The sequence below is a fragment of the Mobula hypostoma genome, chromosome 12 (assembly GCF_963921235.1).
Source record: "Mobula hypostoma chromosome 12, sMobHyp1.1, whole genome shotgun sequence".
In the NCBI taxonomy this organism is placed as follows: Eukaryota; Metazoa; Chordata; class Chondrichthyes; order Myliobatiformes; family Myliobatidae; genus Mobula; species Mobula hypostoma.
The window spans coordinates 108407855-108430601 of NC_086108.1; the positions used below are offsets into that span (position 1 = coordinate 108407855).

A 22747-nucleotide genomic window follows, 5' to 3' on the forward strand; every position below is an offset into this window, starting at 1 on the left:
AAGAGCTCTAGCTTACTCAAACGATTGTCATAGGGCACGCTCTCTAATCCAGGCAGCATCCTAGTAAATCTCCCCTGTACCCTCTCTAAAGCTTCTACATCCTCCCTATAATGAGATGAACAGAACCAAAAATCATACTCCCAAGCTGCAACATTACATAGAAACATAGAAACATAGAAAATAGGTGCAGGAGTAGGCCATTCGGCCCTTCGAGCCTGCACCGCCATTTATTATGATCATGGCTGATCATCCAACTCAGAACCCAGCCTTCCCTCCATACCCCCTGACCCCTGTAGCCACAAGGGCCATATCTAACTCCCTCTTAAACATAGCCAATGAACTGGCCTCAACAGTTTGCTGTGGCAGAGAATTCCACAGATTCACCACTCTCTGTGTGAAGAAGTTTTTCCTAATCTCGGTCCTAAAAGGCTTCCCCTCTATCCTCAAACTGTGACCCCTCGTTCTGGACCTCCCCAACATCGGGAACAATCTTCCCGCATCTAGCCTGTCCAATCCCTTTAGGATCTTATACGTTTCAATCAGATCCCCCCTCAATCTTCTAAATTCCAATGAGTACAAGCCCAGTTCATCCAGTCTTTCTTCATATGAAAGACCTGCCATCCCAGGAATCAATCTGGTGAACCTTCTTTGTACTCCCTCTATGGCAAAGATGTCTTTCCTCAGATTAGGAGACCAAAACTGCACACAATACTCCAGGTGTGGTCTCACCAAGGCCTTGTACAACTGCAGTAGTACCTCCCTGCTCCTGTACTCGAATCCTCTCGCTATAAATGCCAGCATACCGTTCGCCTTTTTCACTGCCTGCTGTACCTGCATGCCCACTTTCAACGACTGGTGTATAATGACACCCAGGTCTCGTTGCACCTCCCCTTTTCCTAATCGGCCACCATTCAGATAATAATCTGTTTTCCTATTTTTGCCACCAAAGTGGATAACTTCACATTTATCCACATTAAATTGCATTTGCCATGAGTTTGCCCACTCACCCAACCTATCCAAGTCACCCTGCATCCTCTTAGCATCCTCCTCACTGCTAACACTGCCACCCAGCTTCGTGTCATCCGCAAACTTGGAGATGCTGCATTTAATTCCCTCATCCAAGTCATTAATATATATTGTAAACAACTGGGGTCCCAGCACTGAGCCTTGCGGTACCCCACTAGTTACCGCCTGCCATTCTGAAAAGGTCCCGTTTATTCCCACTCTTTGCTTCCTGTCTGCTAACCAATTCTCCACCCACACCAATACCTTACCCCCAATACCGTGTGCTTTAAGTTTGCACACTAATCTCCTGTGTGGGACCTTGTCAAAAGCCTTTTGAAAATCCAAATATACCACATCCACTGGTTCTCCCCTATCCACTCTACTAGTTACATCCTCAAAAAATTCTATGAGATTCGTCAGACATGATTTTCCTTTCACAAATCCATGCTGACTTTGTCCGATCATTTCTCCGCTTTCCAAATGTGCTGTTATCACATCCTTGATAACTGACTCCAGCAGTTTCCCCACCACCGACGTTAGGCTAACTGGCCTATAATTCCCCGGTTTCTCTCTCCCTCCTTTTTTAAAAAGTGGGGTTACATTAGCCACCCTCCAATCCTCAGGAACTAGTCCAGAATCTAACAAGTTTTGAAAAATTATCACTAATGCATCCACTATTTCTTGGGCTACTTCCTTAAGCACTCTAGGATGCAGACCATCTGGCCCTGGGGATTTATCTGCCTTCAATCCCTTCAATTTACCTAACACCACTTCCCTACTAACATGTATTTCACTCAGTTCCTCCATCTCACTGGACCCTCTGTCCCCTACTATTTCTGGAAGATTATTTATGTCCTCCTTAGTGAAGACAGAACCAAAGTAATTATTCAATTGGTCTGCCATGTCCTTGCTCCCCATAATCAATTCACCTGTTTCTGTCTGCAGGGGACCTACATTTGTCTTTACCAGTCTTTTCCTTTTTACATATCTATAAAAGCTTTTACAGTCCGTTTTCATGTTCTCTGCCAGTTTTCTCTCAAAATCTTTTTTCCCCTTCCTAATTAAGCCCTTTGTCCTCCTCTGCTGAACTCTGAATTTCTCCCAGTCCTCAGGTGAGCCACTTTCTCTGGCTAATTTGTATGCTACTTCTTTGGAATTGATACTATCCCTAATTTCTCTTGTCAGCCACGGGTGCACTACCTTCCTTGATTTATTCTTTTGCCAAACTGGGATGAACAATTGTTGTAGTTCATCCATGCAACCTTTAAATGCTTGCCATTGCATATCCACCGTCAATCCTTTAAGTGTCATTTGCCAGTCTATCTTAGCTAATTCACGTCTCATACCTTCAAAGTTACCCCTCTTTAAGTTCAGAACCTTTGTTTCTGAATTAACTATGTCACTCTCCATGTTAATGAAGAATTCCACCATATTATGGTCACTCTTACCCAAGGGGCCTCTCACGACAAGATCGCTAATTAACCCTTCCTCATTGCTCAAAACCCAGTCCAGAATAGCCTGCTCTCTAGTTGGTTCCTCGACATGTTGGTTCAAAAAACCATCCCGCATACATTCCAAGAAATCCTCTTCCTCAGCACCTTTACCAATTTGGTTCACCCAGTCTACATGTAGATTGAAGTCACCCATTATAACTGCTGTTCCTTTATTGCACACATTTCTAATTTCCTCTTGAATACCATCTCCGACCTCACTACTACTGTTAGGTGGCCTGTACACAACTCCCACCAGCGTCTTCTGCCCCTTAGTGTTACGCAGCTCTACCCATATTGATTCCACATCTTCCCGGCTTATGTCCTTCCTTTCTATTGCGTTAATCTCTTTTTTAACCAGCAACGCCACCCCACCTCCCCTTCCTTCATGTCTATCCCTCCTGAATATTGAATATCCCTGAACGTTGAGCTCCCATCCCTGGTCACCCTGGAGCCATGTCTCTGTGATCCCAACTATATCATAATCATTAATAACAATCTGCACTTTCAATTCATCCACCTTATTACAAATGCTCCTTGCATTGACACACAAAGCCTTCAGGCGCTCTTTTACAACTCTCTTAGCCCTTGTACAATTACGTTGAAAAGTGGCCCTTTTTAATGCTTGCCCTGGATTTGTCGGCCTGCCACTTTTACTTTTCTCCTTTGTACTTTTTGCTTCTACGCTCACTTTACACCCCTCTGTCTCTCTGCACTGGTTCCCATCCCTCTGTTGTGAACTAACCTCCTCACGCCTAGCCTCTTTAATTTGATTCCCACCCCCCAACCATTCTAGTTTAAAGTCACCTCAGTAGCCCCCGCTAATCTCCCTGCCAGGATATTGGTCCCCCTAGGATTCAAGTGTAACCCGTCCTTTTTGTACAAGTCACGCCTGCACCAAAAGAGGTCTCACGGCCCTTCAACTCAGTCACCCAACTAATGAAGGCCAACACATCATACGCTTCCTTAACCAACTTATTAACTTGTGTGGCAACTGAGAGAGCTATGAACGTGGAGCACAAAATGCCTGTTTCTCCACACTACTGAGAATCTTGCTATTAACCCTGCATTCTGCCTTCAAGTTTGACCTTTCAAAGTGAATCACTTCAGAATCAGAATCAGAATCAGGTTTAATAGCACCGGCGTATGTCATGAAATTTGTTATCTTTATGGCAGCAGTACAATGCAATACATAATATAGAAAAAAACTGAATTATGATAAATATATATATATAAGGCAACACACACAAATTGCTGGAGGAACTCAGCAGGCCAGGCAGCATCTATGGAAAAGAATACAATCAACATTTCCATTCACCATAAGACCATTAGATATAGAAGCAGAATTAGGCCACTTGGCCCATCAAGTCTTCTCCACTATTTCGTTATGACTGATCCATTTTCCCCTCAGCCCTGATCTTCTATCTTCTCCCCATATCCCTTCATGCCCTGACCAATCAAGAATCTATCAAATCCAACTTAAATGTATATAAAGACTTGGCCTCCATAGCCGCCTGTGGCAAAGAATTCCACAGATTCACCACTCTCTGGCTAAAGAAATCACCTCCATTCTAAAGGATGCCCCTCTATTTTGAGACTGTGTCATCACCGTGAGGTAATGTAGACTTTCTCACCATAGGAAACATCCTCTTCACATCCACTCTATTAAGGCCTTTCACCATTCGATAGGTCACAGCACTCATTCTTCTGAATTCGACTGAATACAGACCCAGAGCCATCAATCGCTTTTCATAAGATAAGCTATTCATTCCTGGAATCATTTTTGTGAATCTCCTTTGAACCCTCTCCATTTCAGCACATTTTTTCTAAGGGGCCCAAAACTGCTCACAATATATCAAGTAAAGCTTCAATACTGTTTCATAAAGTTTCAACATTCTATCCTTGATTTTATATTCTAGTCCTCTTGAAATGATTACAAACATCGCATTTGCCTTTCTCACCACAGAATCGACCTGCAAATTAACCTTTAGGGAATCCTACACAAAGACTCCCAAGTCTCTTTGCACCTGTTTTTTGTTTTTTCTCTCCATCTAGAAAATAGTCAACCCTTTAATTCCTTCTATCAAAGCGCATGACCATACACGTCCCGACACTGTATTCCAGCTGCCATTTCTTTCCCCATTCTCCTAATTTGTCTTGTCCTTCTGTAGCCTCTCTACTTCCTCAAAACCACCCGCCCTGCCACCTATCTTCGTATCATTTGCAAACTTTACAACAAAGTCCTCAACTCCATCATCAAAATCATTGATATATGACGTAAAAAGAATCGGTCCCAACAGAGATCCTTGTGGAACACCACAAGTCACCGGCAGCCAGCCAGAAAAGGCTCCATTTATTCCCACTTTTTCTCTCCTGCCCATTGGCCACTCCTTTATCCATGCTGGAATCTTTTCAGTAATACTATGGGTGTTTAGCTTGCTAAACAGCCTCATGTGTGGCACCTTGTTAAAGATATTCTGAAAATCCAAATACACAACATCAGTTGATTCTCCTTTGTCTATCCTGCTTGTTTGTTTCTTCAAAGAATTCCAACAGATTTGTCAGGCAAGATTTTCCCTTGAGGACACCATCTTGAACAAGGCCTATTTTATCATGTACCCCCAAGTACTCTGAGACCTCATCCTTAATCCTACATCTTCCCAAGCACTAAGATCAGACTAACTGCCCCATAATTTATTTTCTTCTGCCTCTGCCTTCTTGAAGAGTGGAGTGGCATTTGCAATTTTCCAGTCTTCCAGAAGTAAGATCATTACCAATGGCTCCACAGTCTCCTAAACCACCTCTTTCAGAACCCTGGTGTGTACACCATCTGGCCCAAGTAACTTATCTACCTTCAGACCTCTCAGTTTCCCAAGAACATTCTATCTTGTTATGGTAACTTCACATACCTCATGACCCCTGACACCTGGAACTTCCACTATACTGCTAGTGTCTTCCACAGTGAATACTGATACAAAATACTATTCAGTTTGTCCACCATTCCATTGTCCCCCCACATTACTAACTCTCCAGCATCATTTTTCACTGGTCCGATATCACCCCTCTTTTACACTTTATGTACCTCAGGAAATTTTTGGTATCCTGTTTAGTATTATTGGGCCCAGACCCTTCATCAGGACTGGAAAAAAAGACGAGAATTCAGAGTAAGAAGGTGCGGGGGGGTGGGGGGGGGTGGTTGGAGGATGTACGAGGTGGTAGGTGATAGGTGAAACCAGGAAAGGAGGAGAGGTGAAACAAAGAGCTGGGAAGTTGATTGTGAAAGAGATAAAGGGCTGGAGGGGGGGGGGGGAATTTGATAGGAGAGTGTACAAGACCATGCAATAAAGGGAAGGGGGAGGATCACCATATGGAGGTGATGGACAGGTAAGGAAAAAAGAAATATTAGTGAGATAGTGTTCATGGGTTTAATGACCATTCAGAAATCAGATGGCAGAGGGGAAGAAGCTGTTCCTAAATCACTGAGTTTATGCCCTCAGGTTTCTGTACCTCCTTTCCACACCAGCAGTATGAAGAGGGCAGGTCCTGGGTGGTGGGCACTGCCATTTTTAGGCACTGCTCCTTGAAGATGTCTTGGATACTATAGAGGCTAATGCCCATGATGGAGTTGACTAATTTTGCAACTCTTTAACAACTAATTTTACACTTTACTTTTTTCTGATTTTAATGAGCAAAGTAAGACCAGAAGACATAAAAGAAGAATTCAGCTATTTGACTCATCAAGTCTATTCCACCATTAAATCATGGCTGATTTTCTTTGACATGATTCTCCCTTTTTCTCTTATCAGTTACAAACTAGCATCCTCTGCTTTAAATGCACCAAGTGATTTGGTCTCCATAGCCATCTGTAGCAATGAATTCTACAGATTCACAGCCCTTTGGATGGAGAAATTCCTCCTCATCCCAGTTTTAAAGGGACATCCCTTTGTCTTGAGGCTGTGCCCTGGACCCTAGGTTCTCCCACTACAGGAAACATCCTCTGCATGTCCACTCTATCCAGCCCTTTCAGCATTTAGTAGATTTCAATAATATGTTCCTTAATCCTTCTGAACTCCAGCAAGTACAGGCCGAGAGATATCAGATGATCATCATATGTTAAGCCTTTCATTCATAGGATCATTCTCGTGAGCCATTCTTGGCAGAAGTTAACAGAGTAGTGGTTGATTTTTATAGCTTTGAGCAATCCAGCACACACACACACACACACACACACACACACACACACACACACACACACACACACAGTCGGCCCTCTCCTGAATCAGAATATTTACTGCCACACATTATATGGGTACTGATGGGTCTCTATCCTGGGACTTCCAACCCAAGGGTACCATTACCACACAGACTGCAACAGTTACTGAAAGGGCCTCAACACTACTATCTCGGCAGTACTTAGAGATGGGCAAAGTGAAAGGAAATTTATTACTTACTATAACAAATAGATGTTGAGAGACTGATATCCCATATACTAAAATAAAAGCAATTTAAAAATGAAACTGCTCCTATCGGCATACCTGTATTTACCCCAGTGAACTTTGGGGAAATGGAGACTTCTTTTGGTACATTCTACAAATGTTGTAAATCGAAGATTTTGTGAGAGTCTTGGGCAGTTTATTTTTTTTATTTCTGACTGTGGAGATTTAACAGGCTGAACGTTTTCACTGTGTGGAAAAATGAGAGGAACCACAAGGCAGTGGATTGTGGTGAGACCACACACGTCCCTGCCGAAAGTTTACTCTTTGAAACAGTCGCGTGGCTGAGCCACAGTGCAGTGCCTTTTCCAGCAGCTCTCCTTGTGATCGGATGCAGTCTGGGATGGCACTGAGGACAATTTATAAGAAAGAGAAGAAAAAAAATCAAAGTTGCTTCTCAGTTGCTGGAATGGTGGAGAAACCAGCCAGCTGGGTTCAAAGCATTTCTGGGACCCTGGGAGGCAGTTGAGGATTTAGGCTGAGAGTGGGTTAGATGGGGAGAGGAAAGCCAGAAAGGAACATGATGCCTATTGATGTCAGCTGGCGAGATGTTTGAAAATCACTTTCCCTGCATACAGCACGGACAGAGACAGAAGGAGAGAGAGGAGGAGGGAAGGAAGGGGAGAGAGGGGAAGCAGGAGAGGAAGAGAGAGAGGGGAAGGGAAGGAAGGGGAGAGAGGGGAAGCAGGAGAGGAAGAGAGGGGGAGGGAAGGAAGGGGAGAGAGGGGAAGCAGGAGAGGAAGAGAGAGAGGGGGAGGGAAGGAAGGGGAGAGAGGGGAAGCGGGAGAGGAAGAGAGAGAGGGGAAGGGAAAGAAGGGGAGAGAGGGGAAGCAGGAGAGGAAGAGAGAGGGGGGAGGGAAGGAAGGGGAGAGAGGGGAAGCAGGAGAGGAAGAGAGAGGGGGGAGGGAAGGAAGGGGAGAGAGGGGAAGCAGGAGAGGGAGGGGGAGGGAAGGAAGGGGAGAGAGGGGAAGCAGGAGAGGAAGAGAGAGAGGGGAAGCGGGAGAGGAAGAGAGAGAGGGGAAGGGAAGGAAGGGGAGAGAGGGGAAGCAGGAGAGGAAGAGAGAGGGGGGAGGGAAGGAAGGGGAGAGAGGGGAAGCAGGAGAGGAAGAGAGAGGGGGAGGGAAGGAAGGGGAGAGAGGGGAAGCAGGAGAGGAAGAGAGAGAGACAAAAGCTGCAGCATTTTCCTCTCTCTTTTTTTCTTCTTACCCCTTTGCTTCTGCTCACACAGTAATCACAATGTTTGCGAAGACTATTATAACAACACTTACCAGGGTAAGAGATGTGAAAGTGTCACAGGCAGAAATAAGTGTGGTTGCTATTACTAAGGAGGAGGTGCTTAGGAAGCTGAAAAGTCATGTGAACGTACTTCCTGTACTGAATAAAGTGGCCACTAAGTGTATGTTTGTGGTCTTCTGCTGCTGTAGTCCATCAAGGTTTGACATGCTGTGTTTTCAGAGATGCTCTCTGCACACCACTGTTGTAACACGTGATTACTTGAGTTACTGTTGCCTTCTTGTCAGCTTGAACCAGTCTGGCCATTCTTCTCTAACCTCTGTCATTAACAAGGCATTTTTGCCCACAGAACGGCCGCTCACTAGGTACTTGTTGAACTACTCTCTGTAAACTCTAGAGAGCAAATGCAAATCCCAGGAGATCAGTAATTTCTGAGATACTCAAACCACCCCATCTGGCACCAATAATCATTCAACATAGTCACTTAGATCACATTTCTTCCCCATTCTGGTATGTGATCTGAACAAAAAATGAACCTTTTGATCATGTCTGCGTGCTTTTATGCATTGAGATGTTGCCATGGGATTGGCTGATTAGATATTGTATTGATGTACAGGTGTACCTAATAAAGTCACCACCGACTGTATGCTAACATTTTTGCCAATCGGTGTAAAGTGATACAAGTGATAAAGGGTCAGTAAAAAAGGTTGATGTTCCTCGTCCTCTGTTGGTAAGAAAGATTTTTGGGCTGGTTCTCCATTCGAACAATGGGTGTGAACAGTTCTCGTCAATGTGGAAAGGTTAAAGTTATTAATATCACACGGCTGCATTTTAATTCAAGAGAAATCTGTTGCCTAAAGTGAAGGTCATTGATCTGAGTGGGAGAAAGAAGCATTCTTCATATCAGCAACCCACATAGCTGGCTGGAATGGAGCTAGAATGTAAAAGGAGAGATCATACTTAATCTGCTTACTGGCGGAGACAGCTGTAGTATTAATGGTTAAAAGCTGCTATTAGGCTGTGTCTTTTAAAGTGGCATTTATGTAGGTTTTAACCTAATCAGCTTTATGCTTTTTTTCTCTCTCTCTCTCCCCAGGTCCTGGGTTATGGGTGCCTTTGCTCTTCTCTGTTTGCTTGGCTTGGCTTGGGGATTTGGTTTGCTTTTCATCAACGAGGAGTCCATTGTCATGGCCTATCTCTTCACAATCTTCAACACTTTCCAGGGGATGTTTATTTTTATATTTCACTGTGCTCTGCAGAAAAAGGTAAGTGACTGTCCAGTCCTGGGAACAGGGTTTGTTCGTAAAAATGCAAAAATTCAGCAGGTTGGGCAGCATCTAGAGAGAGAAACAGTTAATGCCTCGAGTCTATAAATATTTCTGCTTTGTCAGGGTTCAGATAGTGACCTAAATAGAGAGAGGAGAGTATGTATTGTTAAAAGTACATACATGGATAAACACACATACAGACGCAGAGAGACACATATGCACATGCGCAGACACAGAGACACATACACAGACATGAATGTGCACACAAACACAAATGCACACGCAGACACATGCACATACATGAAGACACTCACATGCTTATATGCATGCACGCACACGTAGACACATACATGGACACACACATACATAAAATCTTACACATTATTTAAAATTCAAAGTATGTATATGTCACCATAAACAGCTCTGAGATTCATTTTCTTGTGGGCATTCACAGTAGAACAAAGAAATACAATAGAATCAATGAAAATCTACACACAAAGACTGATAAACAACCAAAAAGAGCAAAAGGTAAACTGTACAAGTGAACAAAATAACACTGAGAACATGAGTTTGTTACACTTGCACACCGAAAAAGAATCACAAGCATTTCCGTGAAAATATCAAAGATACTCCTGTGTCCCATGTCCTCTGAGAAACGGAGATGAAACCCATGTCTCATCTTACCAGATATAACGTTTGTTAGACCCTCACAGTCCAATGAAATACTGATTAGTAGGTTAATTAGTCATTGTAAATTGCCCTGTGATTAGGTTAGGGTTAAATCGGTGGGTTGCTAGGCAGCGCTGCTCAAAGGGCTGAAAGGCCCATTCCACACTGTATCTCTAAATAAATATATAAATTGTTATTTCCTTTGGAGTTTAACTTTCTTATGCCTGTCTGCATTTTGATAAAATTAGCTGTGCTTTATATCTATGTAGAAACTTTGTTTTACTGGTGGGTATCACATTACTGGAATAGGGGCTATTTTATTGGTTAATTTAAGAAATGGAATTTAATGTTATCAGCAAACTGGTACAAGAAAACCAAACCACGTTGAATTAGTCTCTTTGTCCCTGTCTTCCCCCCACCCCTGCAAGATTTTTGTCTCTTGCCTTTCCTTTCATTTTATTCTTGTAACGCGTAATAAGCAACCAAAAGCAAAAAGTTTTATGCTTCATTCTTGACTTCTGAAGTACCTCGGATGAAAAACATCAGGATCCAACACCTTTGACCCATTGATCCCTCTCCATCCTCTCTGCAAACTAACATTAACTTATTTCAGAAGTCCTGTTCAAGCGTCTTGTCCGAAAGGTCGACTGTGCTTTTTTCCCATAGACGCTGCCTGACCTGCTGAGTTCCTCCATCATTTTCTGTGTGTTGCTCAAGATTTCGGTATTTGCAGAGTTTCTTGTGTTTGTTCATTTGCTTTGGGCCATTCCCAGCTCTGATGAAATATTGTTCATCTGAGACACCAACTCTATTTCTCCCTTCACAGACACTGTCTGATCTCAAAATTCAAAGTTCAAAGTAAATTTATTATCAAAGTACATATATGTCACCATATACTACCCTCAGATTCATTTTCTTGTGGGCATTCACAGTAAATGCAAAGGAACAAAAAAACTAGCAGAATATTAATAGTAAATAAATAAGCAATAAATATCAAGAACATGAGATGAAGAGTCCTTGAAAGTGAGCCCATAGGTTATGGGAACAGTTCAATGATGAGGCAAGTGTAGTTGAGTGAAATTATCTTCTCTGCTTCAAGAGTTAGATGGTTGAGGAGCAATAACAGTTCCTGAACCTGGTGAGTATTTACAGCTTATTAATTTTTTTTATTTCTAGCATCCAGGCTATGTTTTGGATCCATTATTAGAACATCATTGGGGCAGCACAGTAGCGTAGTGGTTAGCACTGTGGTTTACAGTACAGCTGACACAGGTTCAATTCCCACCACTGTCTGTAATGAGATTGTAAGTACTCCCCAGGTCTCCTCCGGGCGCTCTGGTTTCCTCCCACAGTCCAAAGATGTACCAGTTGGTAGGTTAATTGGTCATTGCAAATTGTCCCGTGATTAGGCTAGGATTAAATTGGAGGATTGCTGGGCGGTGTGGTTCAAAGGGCAGGAAGGGCCTATTCCCCACTGTATCACAATAAGTAAAATTAATTGTGTGAAAATATTGACAGTCCTGTCGTGGTACTTCCCCTCTGCCATCTAATTCCTAAATGGATATTGAACCCGTGAACACTACCTCACTGTTTTAATATATATTTTTAAAAAAGTACTAAACCCACACTACCCCATAACCCTCCATTTATCTTTCATCCATGCGCCTGTCCAAGAGGCTCTTAAATACCCCTAATGTTTTAACCTCCACTACCATCCCTGGCAAGTCATTCCAGGCACCCACAACCCTCTGTGTCAAAAAACTTACCCCTGATGTCTCCCCTAAACTCCCCTCCCTTAACTTTGTACATATGCCCTCTGGTGTTTGCTATTCGTGCCCTGGGGAGCAGGTACTGGTTATCCACCCTATCTATGCCTCTCATAATCTTGTAGACCTCTATCAAGTCCCCTCTCATCCTTATACGCTCCAAAGAGAAAAGTCCCAGCCTTGCTAACCTTGCTAAGACTTGTTTTCCAATCCAGGCAATATCCTGGTAAATCTCCTCTGCACCCTCTCCACAGCTTCCACATCCTTCCTATAATGAGGTGACCATAACTGAACACAATACTCTTAAGTGTGGTCTCACCAGAGATTTGTAGAGTTGCAACATGACCTCTCTACTCTTGAACTCAATCCCCCTATTAATGAAGCCTAGCATCCCATAGACCTTCTTAACTATCCTATCAACCCATGCGGTGACCTTGAGGGATGTATAGATTTGAACCCCAAGGTCCCTCTGTTCATCCACACTCTTAAGTAACCAACCATTAACCCTGTACTCATCCTTCTGGTTTGTCCTTCCAAAATGCATCACCTCACACTTATCCAGATTGAACTCCGTCTGCCACTTTTCTGCCCAACTCTGCATCCTGTCTATATCCTCTTGTAACCTTTGACAACCTGCAGCTCCATCCACAACTTCTCTAATCTTCATGTCGTCCGCAAACTTACTCAACCATCCTTCCACCTCTTCATCCAGGTGTATGTCTGTCCAAGGGTGGTCGTGGTGGCAAGTTCGATAGATGCATCCAAGAGGCTGTTTGATAGGCAATTGAAAGGAAACAGAGAGTGTACAGCCATTGTAATGCCAGAAGGAAATTCACTCAGTGGCCACTTTATTAGGTACACCTGTACACCTGCTTGTTAATGCAAACACACTAATCAGCCAATCACATGGCAGCAACTTAATGCATAAAAGCACACAGACATGGTCAAGAGGTTCAGTTGTTGTTCAGACCAAATATCGGAATGGGGAAGGAATGTGATTTAAATTGTCTTTGGAATGATTGTTGGTGCAAGACAGGGTGGATTGATTATCTCAAAAACTGCTGATCTCCTAGGATTTTCACTCTAGAGTTTACAGAGAATGGTATAAGAAAACAAAAAAAAAAAATCCAGTGAGCGCCAGTTCTGTGGGTGAAAACGCCTTGTTAATTAGAGAGGTCAGAGGAGAATGGTCAGATTGTTTCAAGCTGACAGGGAGGTGACAGTAACTCAAATAATTACACATTACAACAGTGGTGTGCAGAAGAGCAACTTTGAACACACAAGGCGGTCGAACCTTGAAGATGGTGTGCTAGAACAGCAGAAGTCTACACTGGGTTCTACTCCTGTGCCTAACACAGTGGTCACTGAGTGTAGTTGCAGTTACAAGGTCCAGTACAGATGGACAACTAAAATGCAAGGGCCTTAATGAGGCAGATTGGGAGATCAAGAGTTCATCTTTCAACACATGAGAGTTCCTTATAATTAGAGGAAACAGGCCAAACACAGGCAAATGGGGCCAGCTTGGAGAGATACCCTGGTCAGAATGGCCCAGTTGGACCAACAGGCCTGTTAACTGTTTAGGAAGAAACCTTCAATGATTTTGCAATCCACCAGGGAATAAGGCCAAACATAAAGTGATTTCTTATTGGGAAAGAACATTGCCAGATCCTCAATGTATTTATGTCAAACTTTTATCATGTCAAAACTGTAAATCTGTTTGATCTAATGAATGAGGCCTATTTAAAACTGCATTTACAACTAGTTTGTTGACTTTTATTAACAATAGTGAAATGTCTGCCAAGTTCTCCAACAGCACTCTTGGTAAATGGTCCCTCTTAAAATCAGAGATCTGATCGCAGACAATTTGAAGCCAGCGTCAGCCCGGAGACTTAAGACCTTTAGATGCATACAGGCCTAGTGCTGGCAAATTGAACCAGTGGTTAGCATGCGCCAGTTGGGCCGAATGGCCTGCTTCGTAAGTTCAAAGTTCAAATTAATTCTATTATCAAAGTACATATATATCACCATATATGAACCTAAGATTCATTTTCTTATGGGCATGTCAATAACTCTATAGAATAATATCCATAAGATGACCAATGAAAGACCGTCCAACCAGGGTGTTCAACCAGAGTGGGAAAGACAACAAACTATGTAAATACAAAAAGAAGAAATAATAATAAATAAATAAGCAATAAATATTGAAAATATGAGATGAGGAGTCCTTGAAAGAGAGTCCATTGGTTGTCGGAACATCTCAATGATGAGGCAAGTGAAGTTACCCCTTCGGTTCAAGAGCCTGATGGTTGAGGGGTAGTAAACGCTGTATACTTCGAGAAACAATAAAATTGTGAAGATTACTAACAGATGTTTGTTTATGACTTAAAAGTTTAATTATATCTTGGAAAGAAAGCAGGAATTTATTTATTTGTTTAGAGATACAGCGCGGAATAGGCCTTTCCAGCCCTTCCAGTCATGCTGCCAGCAACCCATGGATTTAAAATCCACAAGATTATGTTTATTTTTCTGTCTGCAAGCTGTAAGGAGCGGTTGGACAAACTGGGACTGGTATCTCTAGAGCGTCAAAGACATAAGGGGAGATTTGAAAGATGTTTATTAAATTTATGAGAAGCATTAACAGAGAGTCAGAATCTTTTTTCTCGGCATAGAAATGCCAGATAGAGCAGGTTTTGCATTTTTGGCGAGAGGGGATTAAATTAAAAGAAGATGTACAGGGAAGTTTGCCAGTCTTCTTTTGTTTTAATGGGTTCCATTGTTTTATGGCTGCCTGTAACGAGATGAATCTCAAGGTTGTATATAGTATGCATACTTTGATTATAAATGTATTTTGAACTTTGGAGTTTTTTTTTTACACAGAGTGGTAGGTACCTGAAACGAGTTGCCAGGGGTGCTGGAGGAAGCAGATGTGATGGAGCTGTTTAAGAAGCTGCCAGATAGCTTGAGAGTCAGATAGAATATATGGAGAACGGAGGGATATGGATTATGGAAAAAAGTTTAATCAATTAGTAAAGTCAGTTAATTAGAAAAGTTAATTTAACTAATTCAACATTTCATCTTCCACTTTAAATATACCTAATGAATTACCCAGACTCACCACCCTCTAGTTAAGAAGGTCTATGGTGTGCTAGCCTTTGTTAGTCAGGGATTGGGTTCAAGAGCTGTGCAAGGCAATGTTGCAAATATTAAACACAAGCGATTCTGCAGATGCTAGAAATCCAGAGCAACAGGCACAAAATGTTGGAGGAACTCAGCAAGTCAGGCAGCATCTATGGAGAGGAATTAACAGTTGATGTTTCAGGTTATGGAGCTCAGAAAAATAGAGGGCAATGGGTAACCCTAGGTAATTTCTCAGGTAAAGACATGTTCGGCACAGCTTAGGGGGCCGAAGGGCCTGTATTGTGCTGTAGGTTTTCTATGTTTCTAAGACCCTTCATCAGGACTGCAGTACAAACTGTGATGCTTTAGCTTCAATGGATCTGGCAGCATCTGTGGATGGGAATATACAGTCGATGTTTCAGGACCAGATCCTTCATGAGTCCTGCTGAAAGGTCTCAGCCCAAAACAGCAACTGTTTATTCCTCTAAACAGGAGATTCTGCTGGTGCTGGAAATCCAGAGTAACATACAAAATGATGGAGGAACTCAGCAAGACAGATGGCGTGTATGGAGGGAAATAAACAGTCGGCATTTCGTAGAGACCCTTCATCAGAACCTCTCCATAGATGCTACCTTATCTGCTGAGTTGTTCCAGCATTTCCTGTATGCTAATCGTAACTGATCAGCTGAAGGGTTTGTTCCTTTGCAGTACTGTTCTATGTTCTATATTCTGCATTCGGTGTTGCATATCAGCTGTGCTTTTCAGTATCCTGTAATCACTCACCACTCTGCTTGTCCGCAGGTCCGCAAGGAATACCTGAAGTGTTTCCGTTACGCCAACTGCTGCGGCAGGCTCACCACCGAGAGCTCGCACAGCTCAGCAAAGCCCTCCACCAACAGGACCAGTGCCCGCTACTCTTCCGGCAGCCAGGTACTCCGACGGGTGACTTACCAGTTTGGTGGTGGGGTACGTGCAGTCTGGGTGGATCAGGGGTCGGAAAGAGTGGGGTTTAACCAGGACGCCGAAAGTGATTGGAAGGGATGGACACGAAGTTATTACAAGGAAGGAGGATATGGTTTTGACTCAGTTTGTTACGATGGGACGAAGCATACTGAGGCTGCAGTGGAGTGTTTCCATGAGGGAACTGGATGTGTTCTTCAGGAATGGACGTTAAAATGGAACTGCTTGAGTAGCTTGCTTTCATAACAGGGTGCAACCTCTCTGCTGCCTAACTTGAAGGTGCCTTTTCCATGATCTTTCTCCTGATTTTGCTGCACCTATTATGTGAAAATGGTTGGACAATGGGATCGATGTAAGGGGAGAATTGCCCCAGTACCGTGTTCCTAGAAACAAGCATGTTCTTCTTCTCCCGGCTTTCCTGCAGTAACTTGATGTTCCTGCCAATCTCTGTCACTGAACTGCATGTGCATTGTGGAAACTGACCGGCTCTCCCTAACAATGCTGACACGGCTGAGTCTGGCTTGTTACCTAGCCTTCTGTAGACCGGGCCAGAATGGTCCTCAGTGTGGCAGGTCGAGCGATGTCCAATCTCTGTCTTTTAAACCTTGTTGTTGAACCTGCCTCAACCATAAAACACAGGAGCAGAATTAGACCACTCAGACCATCGTGTCTGCTCCGCCATTTCAGCATGGCTGATAATTCTCCTCTCGACCCTATTCTCCTGACTTAACCACTAATCTCTGATGTCCTGACTTACCAAGAACCTATCAGCCTCCACTGTAAATTTACACAATGAGTTGGCCTTCATAACTGTCTGCGGCGATGAACTGCATAGATTCACCAATCTCTGGGGGGGGGGGGGAAAAATTCTTCCTCATCACTGTTCTGAAGGGATGTCATTGTATTCTGAGGCTGTGCCCTCTGGTTCTGGACTCCCCCGCTACAGGAAACATTCTCTCCACATCCACTTCTATCTAGACTTTCAATATTCAATAGGTTTCAATGAAATCCTTCCTCATTCTTCTACCTTCCAGTGAATTAAGGCCCAAAGCTATCAAATGTTCCTTATGTGCTAACCCCTTAATTCCCAGAATCATTCTCGTGAACCTCCTCTGAACCCCCTCCAAACATCCTTAGATAAGGGACCCAAAACTGCCCACCATACTCCAAGTATGTATACTCACCCACCCACCCTCCTTCTTTTTGGAAAAGTGTCACATCAAGCTACCCGAAATGTGTTGGACAATATTATCCAGTAATGCAGCAACATCTCAGTAAATGTTATCAAATTCAAGATTATCTAATGTCTTTTCCAGTAATCCAGTGTAAAGGAAAACAACATAATTGTCACTCCATATCCAATGCAGCATATGAAAAACATACTAAGGAAAAGAACACAATAATAAAAAACAAGAAATATAAATATTTAAAATGGCTTTTATACTGTTCACAGATTGATTATATGTACATAAAAGTGACGCTTAAAATACTAGCTGAGATTGCAAAGTTCAAAGCCACAGTCTTACAACTCCAAGATGTACATGAGCCAAGTTGGTGAAGTTCCACACCCTTCATTATAAATTATACAGCAGTGATGTCAAAAATGCATGTTTACACCTCTTTCATTTACCCTCGTATTTAATGGTGCCATTAACACCGGATATTTTAATTTAGCATTGTTACTTTCGAAGAAATCCTACACTTCATTACCAAAGTCAATGGCTCCATAGATTCTGAGCCAACTTGTTATGTCTCAAACTTGCTCTCTGTTGCTCAGAGCCATACCTTGGATTCTTTTGGTTGGAACTTCTCCATTTCTCAGCCTTCTTTTGGTCGCTCCTAAACTGTGGAACGCAATAGCTAAAACTATAAGGGATGCAGACTCAGTTTACACTTTAAACACCAGCTCAAAGCCTATTTATTTAACCCGGTTTTTAAGTAATATCTTTTTGTCTTTTGTTTTATATTTCTAGTTTATACCATTGTAAAGCACATTAAATTACATCATTTGTATGAAAAGTGCTCTATAAAAAATTTATTATTGAATGTTTCTTCTTTTATGTTCCCAACTCATAACATTTCGTAAAATTGGCTCTCCCACCCCACCCCCACCCTCTGCTCAGTCCCCTCTAGCCTTTCTTGACCTTGTGGCCTTTTTAGAACAGAGACGAGTAGGAGTTTCTTTAGCCCGAGGGTGGTGAATCTGTGGAATGCATTGCCACAGACAGCAGTGCAGGCAAGGCCATTGGGTATATTTAAAGTGGAGGTTGATAGGTTCTTGATTGGTATGGGTGTCAAAGGTTTTGGGGAAATTGGGGTTGAGAGGGAAACTAAATCAGCTATGATGAAACGATGCAGCAGGTTCGATGGCCCAATTCTGCTCTTATGTCTTATCAACTTACTTATTTAGTGATACAGCACTGAATAGTCCCACCCAACCCCAGCAACCCCTGAAAGCCCTGATGTAAACTTAACCCAATGATGGGACAATTTGCAATGACCAAGGAAGCTACCCCATACATTTCTGTGCTGTGGGAGAAAGCCAAAACACAGAAATCCCACGCATTCCACGGGGAGGGCGTACAGATGACGTCGGGATTCAACTCTGAAATCCAATGCCCTGAGTTATGGGCACGCCTGCATAGTTTCTTCAGAGTGGCTGGTCAGTCTGTGATGAGGCTCCATGTGTGCTTTATGGGACGTATGTACAGTACTTTGGTCTTAGATTGGAAGGTGGTCTGGATAAAGTCACCCAGAACATTTTATCCTCATGAATATTTGGGATATATTGATTAGGAAGGTTAAAGTTATTTTGACACATATGCTTACAAACTGGTATCCTTTAAAGTGTGTCAGTTCCTGCTAGCCTTTGTTGACCATATAGCCTTTTTAGAGGAGAAATATCCTGAGCCAAAGGTTAATGAATCTGCAACATTCATTGCCAGAGATGGTTGTGGAGACCAAGTCATTGGGCATATTTAAAGTGGAGGTTGCTTAGTTCTTGATTCGTCAGGGCATCAATGGTTATGTGGAGGGGGCTGGAGAATGGGGTTGAGAGGGATAATAAATCACTCATGAGGGAATGGTGGAGCAGACTAAATGGACCAAATGGCCTAATTCTGCTCCCATAGTCTTATGGACCCTCACCCGTAGTTTCTTCAGAGTAGCTGGTCAGTCCGTGCTGAGGCTTGATGTGAACTTGTGGGATCCCTGTTAGGATGTATGTATTGTTCATACATTGGAAGGAGGTCTGGATAAAGCTGGTCACCAGACCATTTCATCCTAATGAGTATTTAGAACATATTGATCAGGAAGTTTTAATTTAACGGCGTTTTATTGACAGATGAGTACCCTTTGAAATGTCTCTGCCAGGTTAACTCCCCACCCTCTTACAAGTGCCCAGTTATTATATTGCCTCTCCTGCTTTCAGCCATTCTCCTCAGCCAGAGAATAGGCGTTAAACATGAATCTAACTGTCCCACTTTGATAACTACATTTTCATGTCTTCCGTACTACCCCGAATAAGTCTATTCAGCCCATTGATTTCCTAGGAGCAGAATTAGGCTGCTTGGCCCTCTACCCTGCTCCACCATACCAACGTGGCTGATTTATTAATCCCTCAACCACGTTCCCTGACATAAACTATGGTGCCCTTACTAATCGAGAGCCTATCAACAGCTGCTTTAAATATCACCAATGACTTGGCCTCCACAGCCATCTGCAGCAATAAGTTTAACTGATTCACTACTCTCTGGCTAAAATATATTCCTCTTCATCTCTGTTTAAAAGGGATGTCCTTCTACTCTGAGTCTGTGCCCTCTGGTCTGAGACTCCCTCCACTATAGGAAAGCTGCACGTCCACTCTATCTAGGCCTTTCAATATTCAATGAGATCCTTCCTCATTCTTCTAAACTCCAGCGAGTACAGGCCCAGACCGATCAAACATTCCTCATACATTAACCCTTTCATTCCCAGGATCATTCTCGTGAACCTTCTCTGGGCCTACTCCAATGATAGCACATCCGTAGCTAAAGGGTGCAACACTGCTCACCATACTCCAAGTGCAGTTGGTCTAATGCCTTGTAAAGCTTCAGCACTGCAGTCTTGCTATTAATTTCTAGTCCAATTGAAATTAATGCTAACATTACATTTGCCTTCCTTACCACTAAGTCAACCTTTTGGGAACCCTGCGTGAGATCTTCCAAGTCCCGTTGCAACTCTGAGTTCTGAGTTTGCTCCCCATTTTGAAGATAGTTTACACCTTTATTCCTTCTGCCAAAATGCATGATCATATACATCCCTATACTATATTCCATTTGCCACTTCTTTGCCCATTCTCCTAATCTGTCTGAAGTCCTTAAGCAGATTCCCAGCTTCCTTAACCGTACTGGCCCCCACTAATCTTCATATCATCGAAATCAATGACATATGCCAACTGTCAGAACATTCTCATCAGTTCTATTCCCCCATTTATTTCCTTCTTGCCTCTTTTCCTTCTCACTTGATGGACCCTGAAGTGACTGTGATGTCAATGGTTAAACCCTTTGCTACTGATGGCTGCTATCTTGAATGCAATTCTATAACTTCCTGTACCCCTTATTTATCCCTCTTCAGAGGCCCTGGTCTGTTAAATCTCACACCAATCCCAGCTGGCTGAATGGCCCTCCTTCCTCATTGTGTCATTCTGCAAAGCAGCAGAATGTCACTACGTGCTAAGGTTATAGGTATCCGTTAGTCTTGTGAGACCATGGATTTGCACCTTGGAAGGTTTCCAGGGCGCAGGCCTGGGCAAGGTTGTATGGAAGACCAGCAGTTGCCCATCCTGAAAGTCTCCCCTCTCCACGCCACCAATGTTGTCCAAGGGAAGGGCATTAGGACCCAAACAGCTTGGCACCGGTGTCATTGCAGAGCAATGTGTGGTTAAGTGCCAAGGCTCGAACTAGCGACCTTCAAATCACTAGACGAACGCCTTAACCACTTGGCCCCATGCTAAGGTTATAGCTTTTCCTAATGTGGTGAAATACAGGTCCGGCCCTGTTGCTGCGCAATATCCCAGTCAGTTGGACATTGTTGCACTAGCTTCCCTTTGTGGAAAAGTTCTTCCTGACCAACATTTTCACCACAAGCCCATCAGGCAGTGGTCAACACAGAACATCCTGTGGACACTGCAGAAGACTCGATGAACCCAGTGGGGTAGGTCCACTGTCAGGCCATCTGGTAGAACGCCTCAAAGCCAGGCTTCACCAGCAGGCAGCAAGACTTTGCCTGGGTGGCTGTGAGTGTTACTCTCCATGTCAGACCCTTGCTGCATTCCTGAACGTCGCTCCGAGTGAATATAGTTCCCCATAAATATTTCAATTTTCACCCTTAATCTATCCTAGTCCTGCCCAAACTCGGGGAAAAAGCCTGCTTGCATTTACCATATCTGTACCTAATGCTGTGGCTACTATGTGTATTTTTGTGATCCGATGCTGCTTTCGCTCATCCACTTCAAGGTTCAATGGGAGTACATTCAGAGATGGTCTGCTGTACACCACTGTTATAACACATGGTTATTTGAGTTTTGTTGCCTTCCTCTCAGCTTGAACCAATCTGGTCGTTCACCTCTGACCTCTCATTAACAAGGCATTTTCACCCACTGAGTTGCTGCTCACTAGATTTTTTTTATTTTGCTTTTCATGCCATTCTCTGTAACTGCACATGAAAATCTCAGAAGATCAGCAGTTTCTGAGATACTCAAACCAGCCCATCTGGCACCAATAATTATTTCATAGTCAAAGCCACTTAGATCATGTTTCTTCTCTGTTCTGATGTTTGGTCTGAACAACAACTGAACCTTTTGGCCATGTCTGCATGCTTTTTAATGCACTGAGTTGCTGCCATGTGATTGGCTGATTAGATATTTGCATTAATGTACAGGTATAACTAAGCAGGTGGTCAATGAGTGTAGAACACTGCTACGGAACATTGCTAGAGGGAAAATGGGTAGCACTTCACACATCTGATCTGAACAGCAGGAGATGCCAACAAAACTGGTCAGTCATCTCTCTGTCTGTCTCCTGTATCGACGCTCCAAGAACATGTTCTGTGCCATACTGCGCTTAATAGTAGTCTGTATCCTTTCCACCTTGCAAAACTTCCTTTAAGATTTTATCATCTCCGCTTTGTTACTGACTCCCCGCCTGTCAACCCTCCCAGATCTCAGCACTTCAAAACACTCACTTCTTGCTCAGCCTTGATGTTAACTGTTGTAACATTGCCAATGTTCTCAGCTTCGCAATTTGCAAGTAGGCTTTTTTCCACTGAGGTTGAGTGAGACTAGAGCTAGAGGTCATAGGTCAAGGGCAAAAGTTGAAATGTTTAAGGGGGACATGAGGGGGGAGCAGGTTTGATTTCAACGGTTTAAGAGAAGTTTGGAGAGGTACCTGGATGGGAGGGGTATGGAGGGTTATGGTCCAGGTGCAGGTCAAGGGGACCAGGCATAGAACAGAGAACGGTACAGCACAGGAACAGGTCCTTTGGCCCACAGTGTTGTGTCAAACCAGCTAAAAAGTAAATTATAAAAAAAACAAAAACTAATCCCTCCTAGCTACACAATGTCCACATCTCTCTATCTTCCTCATATCTATGTGCCTATCTAAATGTCTCTCAAAAGCCTCTGAGGTATTTGCCTTTACCACCTCACCAGGCAGCGCATTCCAGGCATTGACTCTGAGTAAAAGACTTACCCCTCACATCCCGTTTGA

At 43.2% G+C, this 22747-nt stretch overlaps 1 protein-coding gene across 11 annotated transcripts in view; it reads left to right on the forward strand.

The window, feature by feature from the left end:
* adgrl2a (adhesion G protein-coupled receptor L2a) overlaps positions 1-22747 on the forward strand; it is a 982900-nt gene that overhangs the window by 948091 nt on the left and 12062 nt on the right. For all 11 annotated transcript variants that reach the window (XM_063064760.1, XM_063064761.1, XM_063064767.1 and 8 more), the window contains 2 exons: positions 9318-9486; positions 15843-15971. In XM_063064760.1, coding sequence (XP_062920830.1) covers positions 9318-9486; positions 15843-15971 — 298 coding nt within the window. The remainder of the gene's footprint in view (positions 1-9317; positions 9487-15842; positions 15972-22747) is intronic.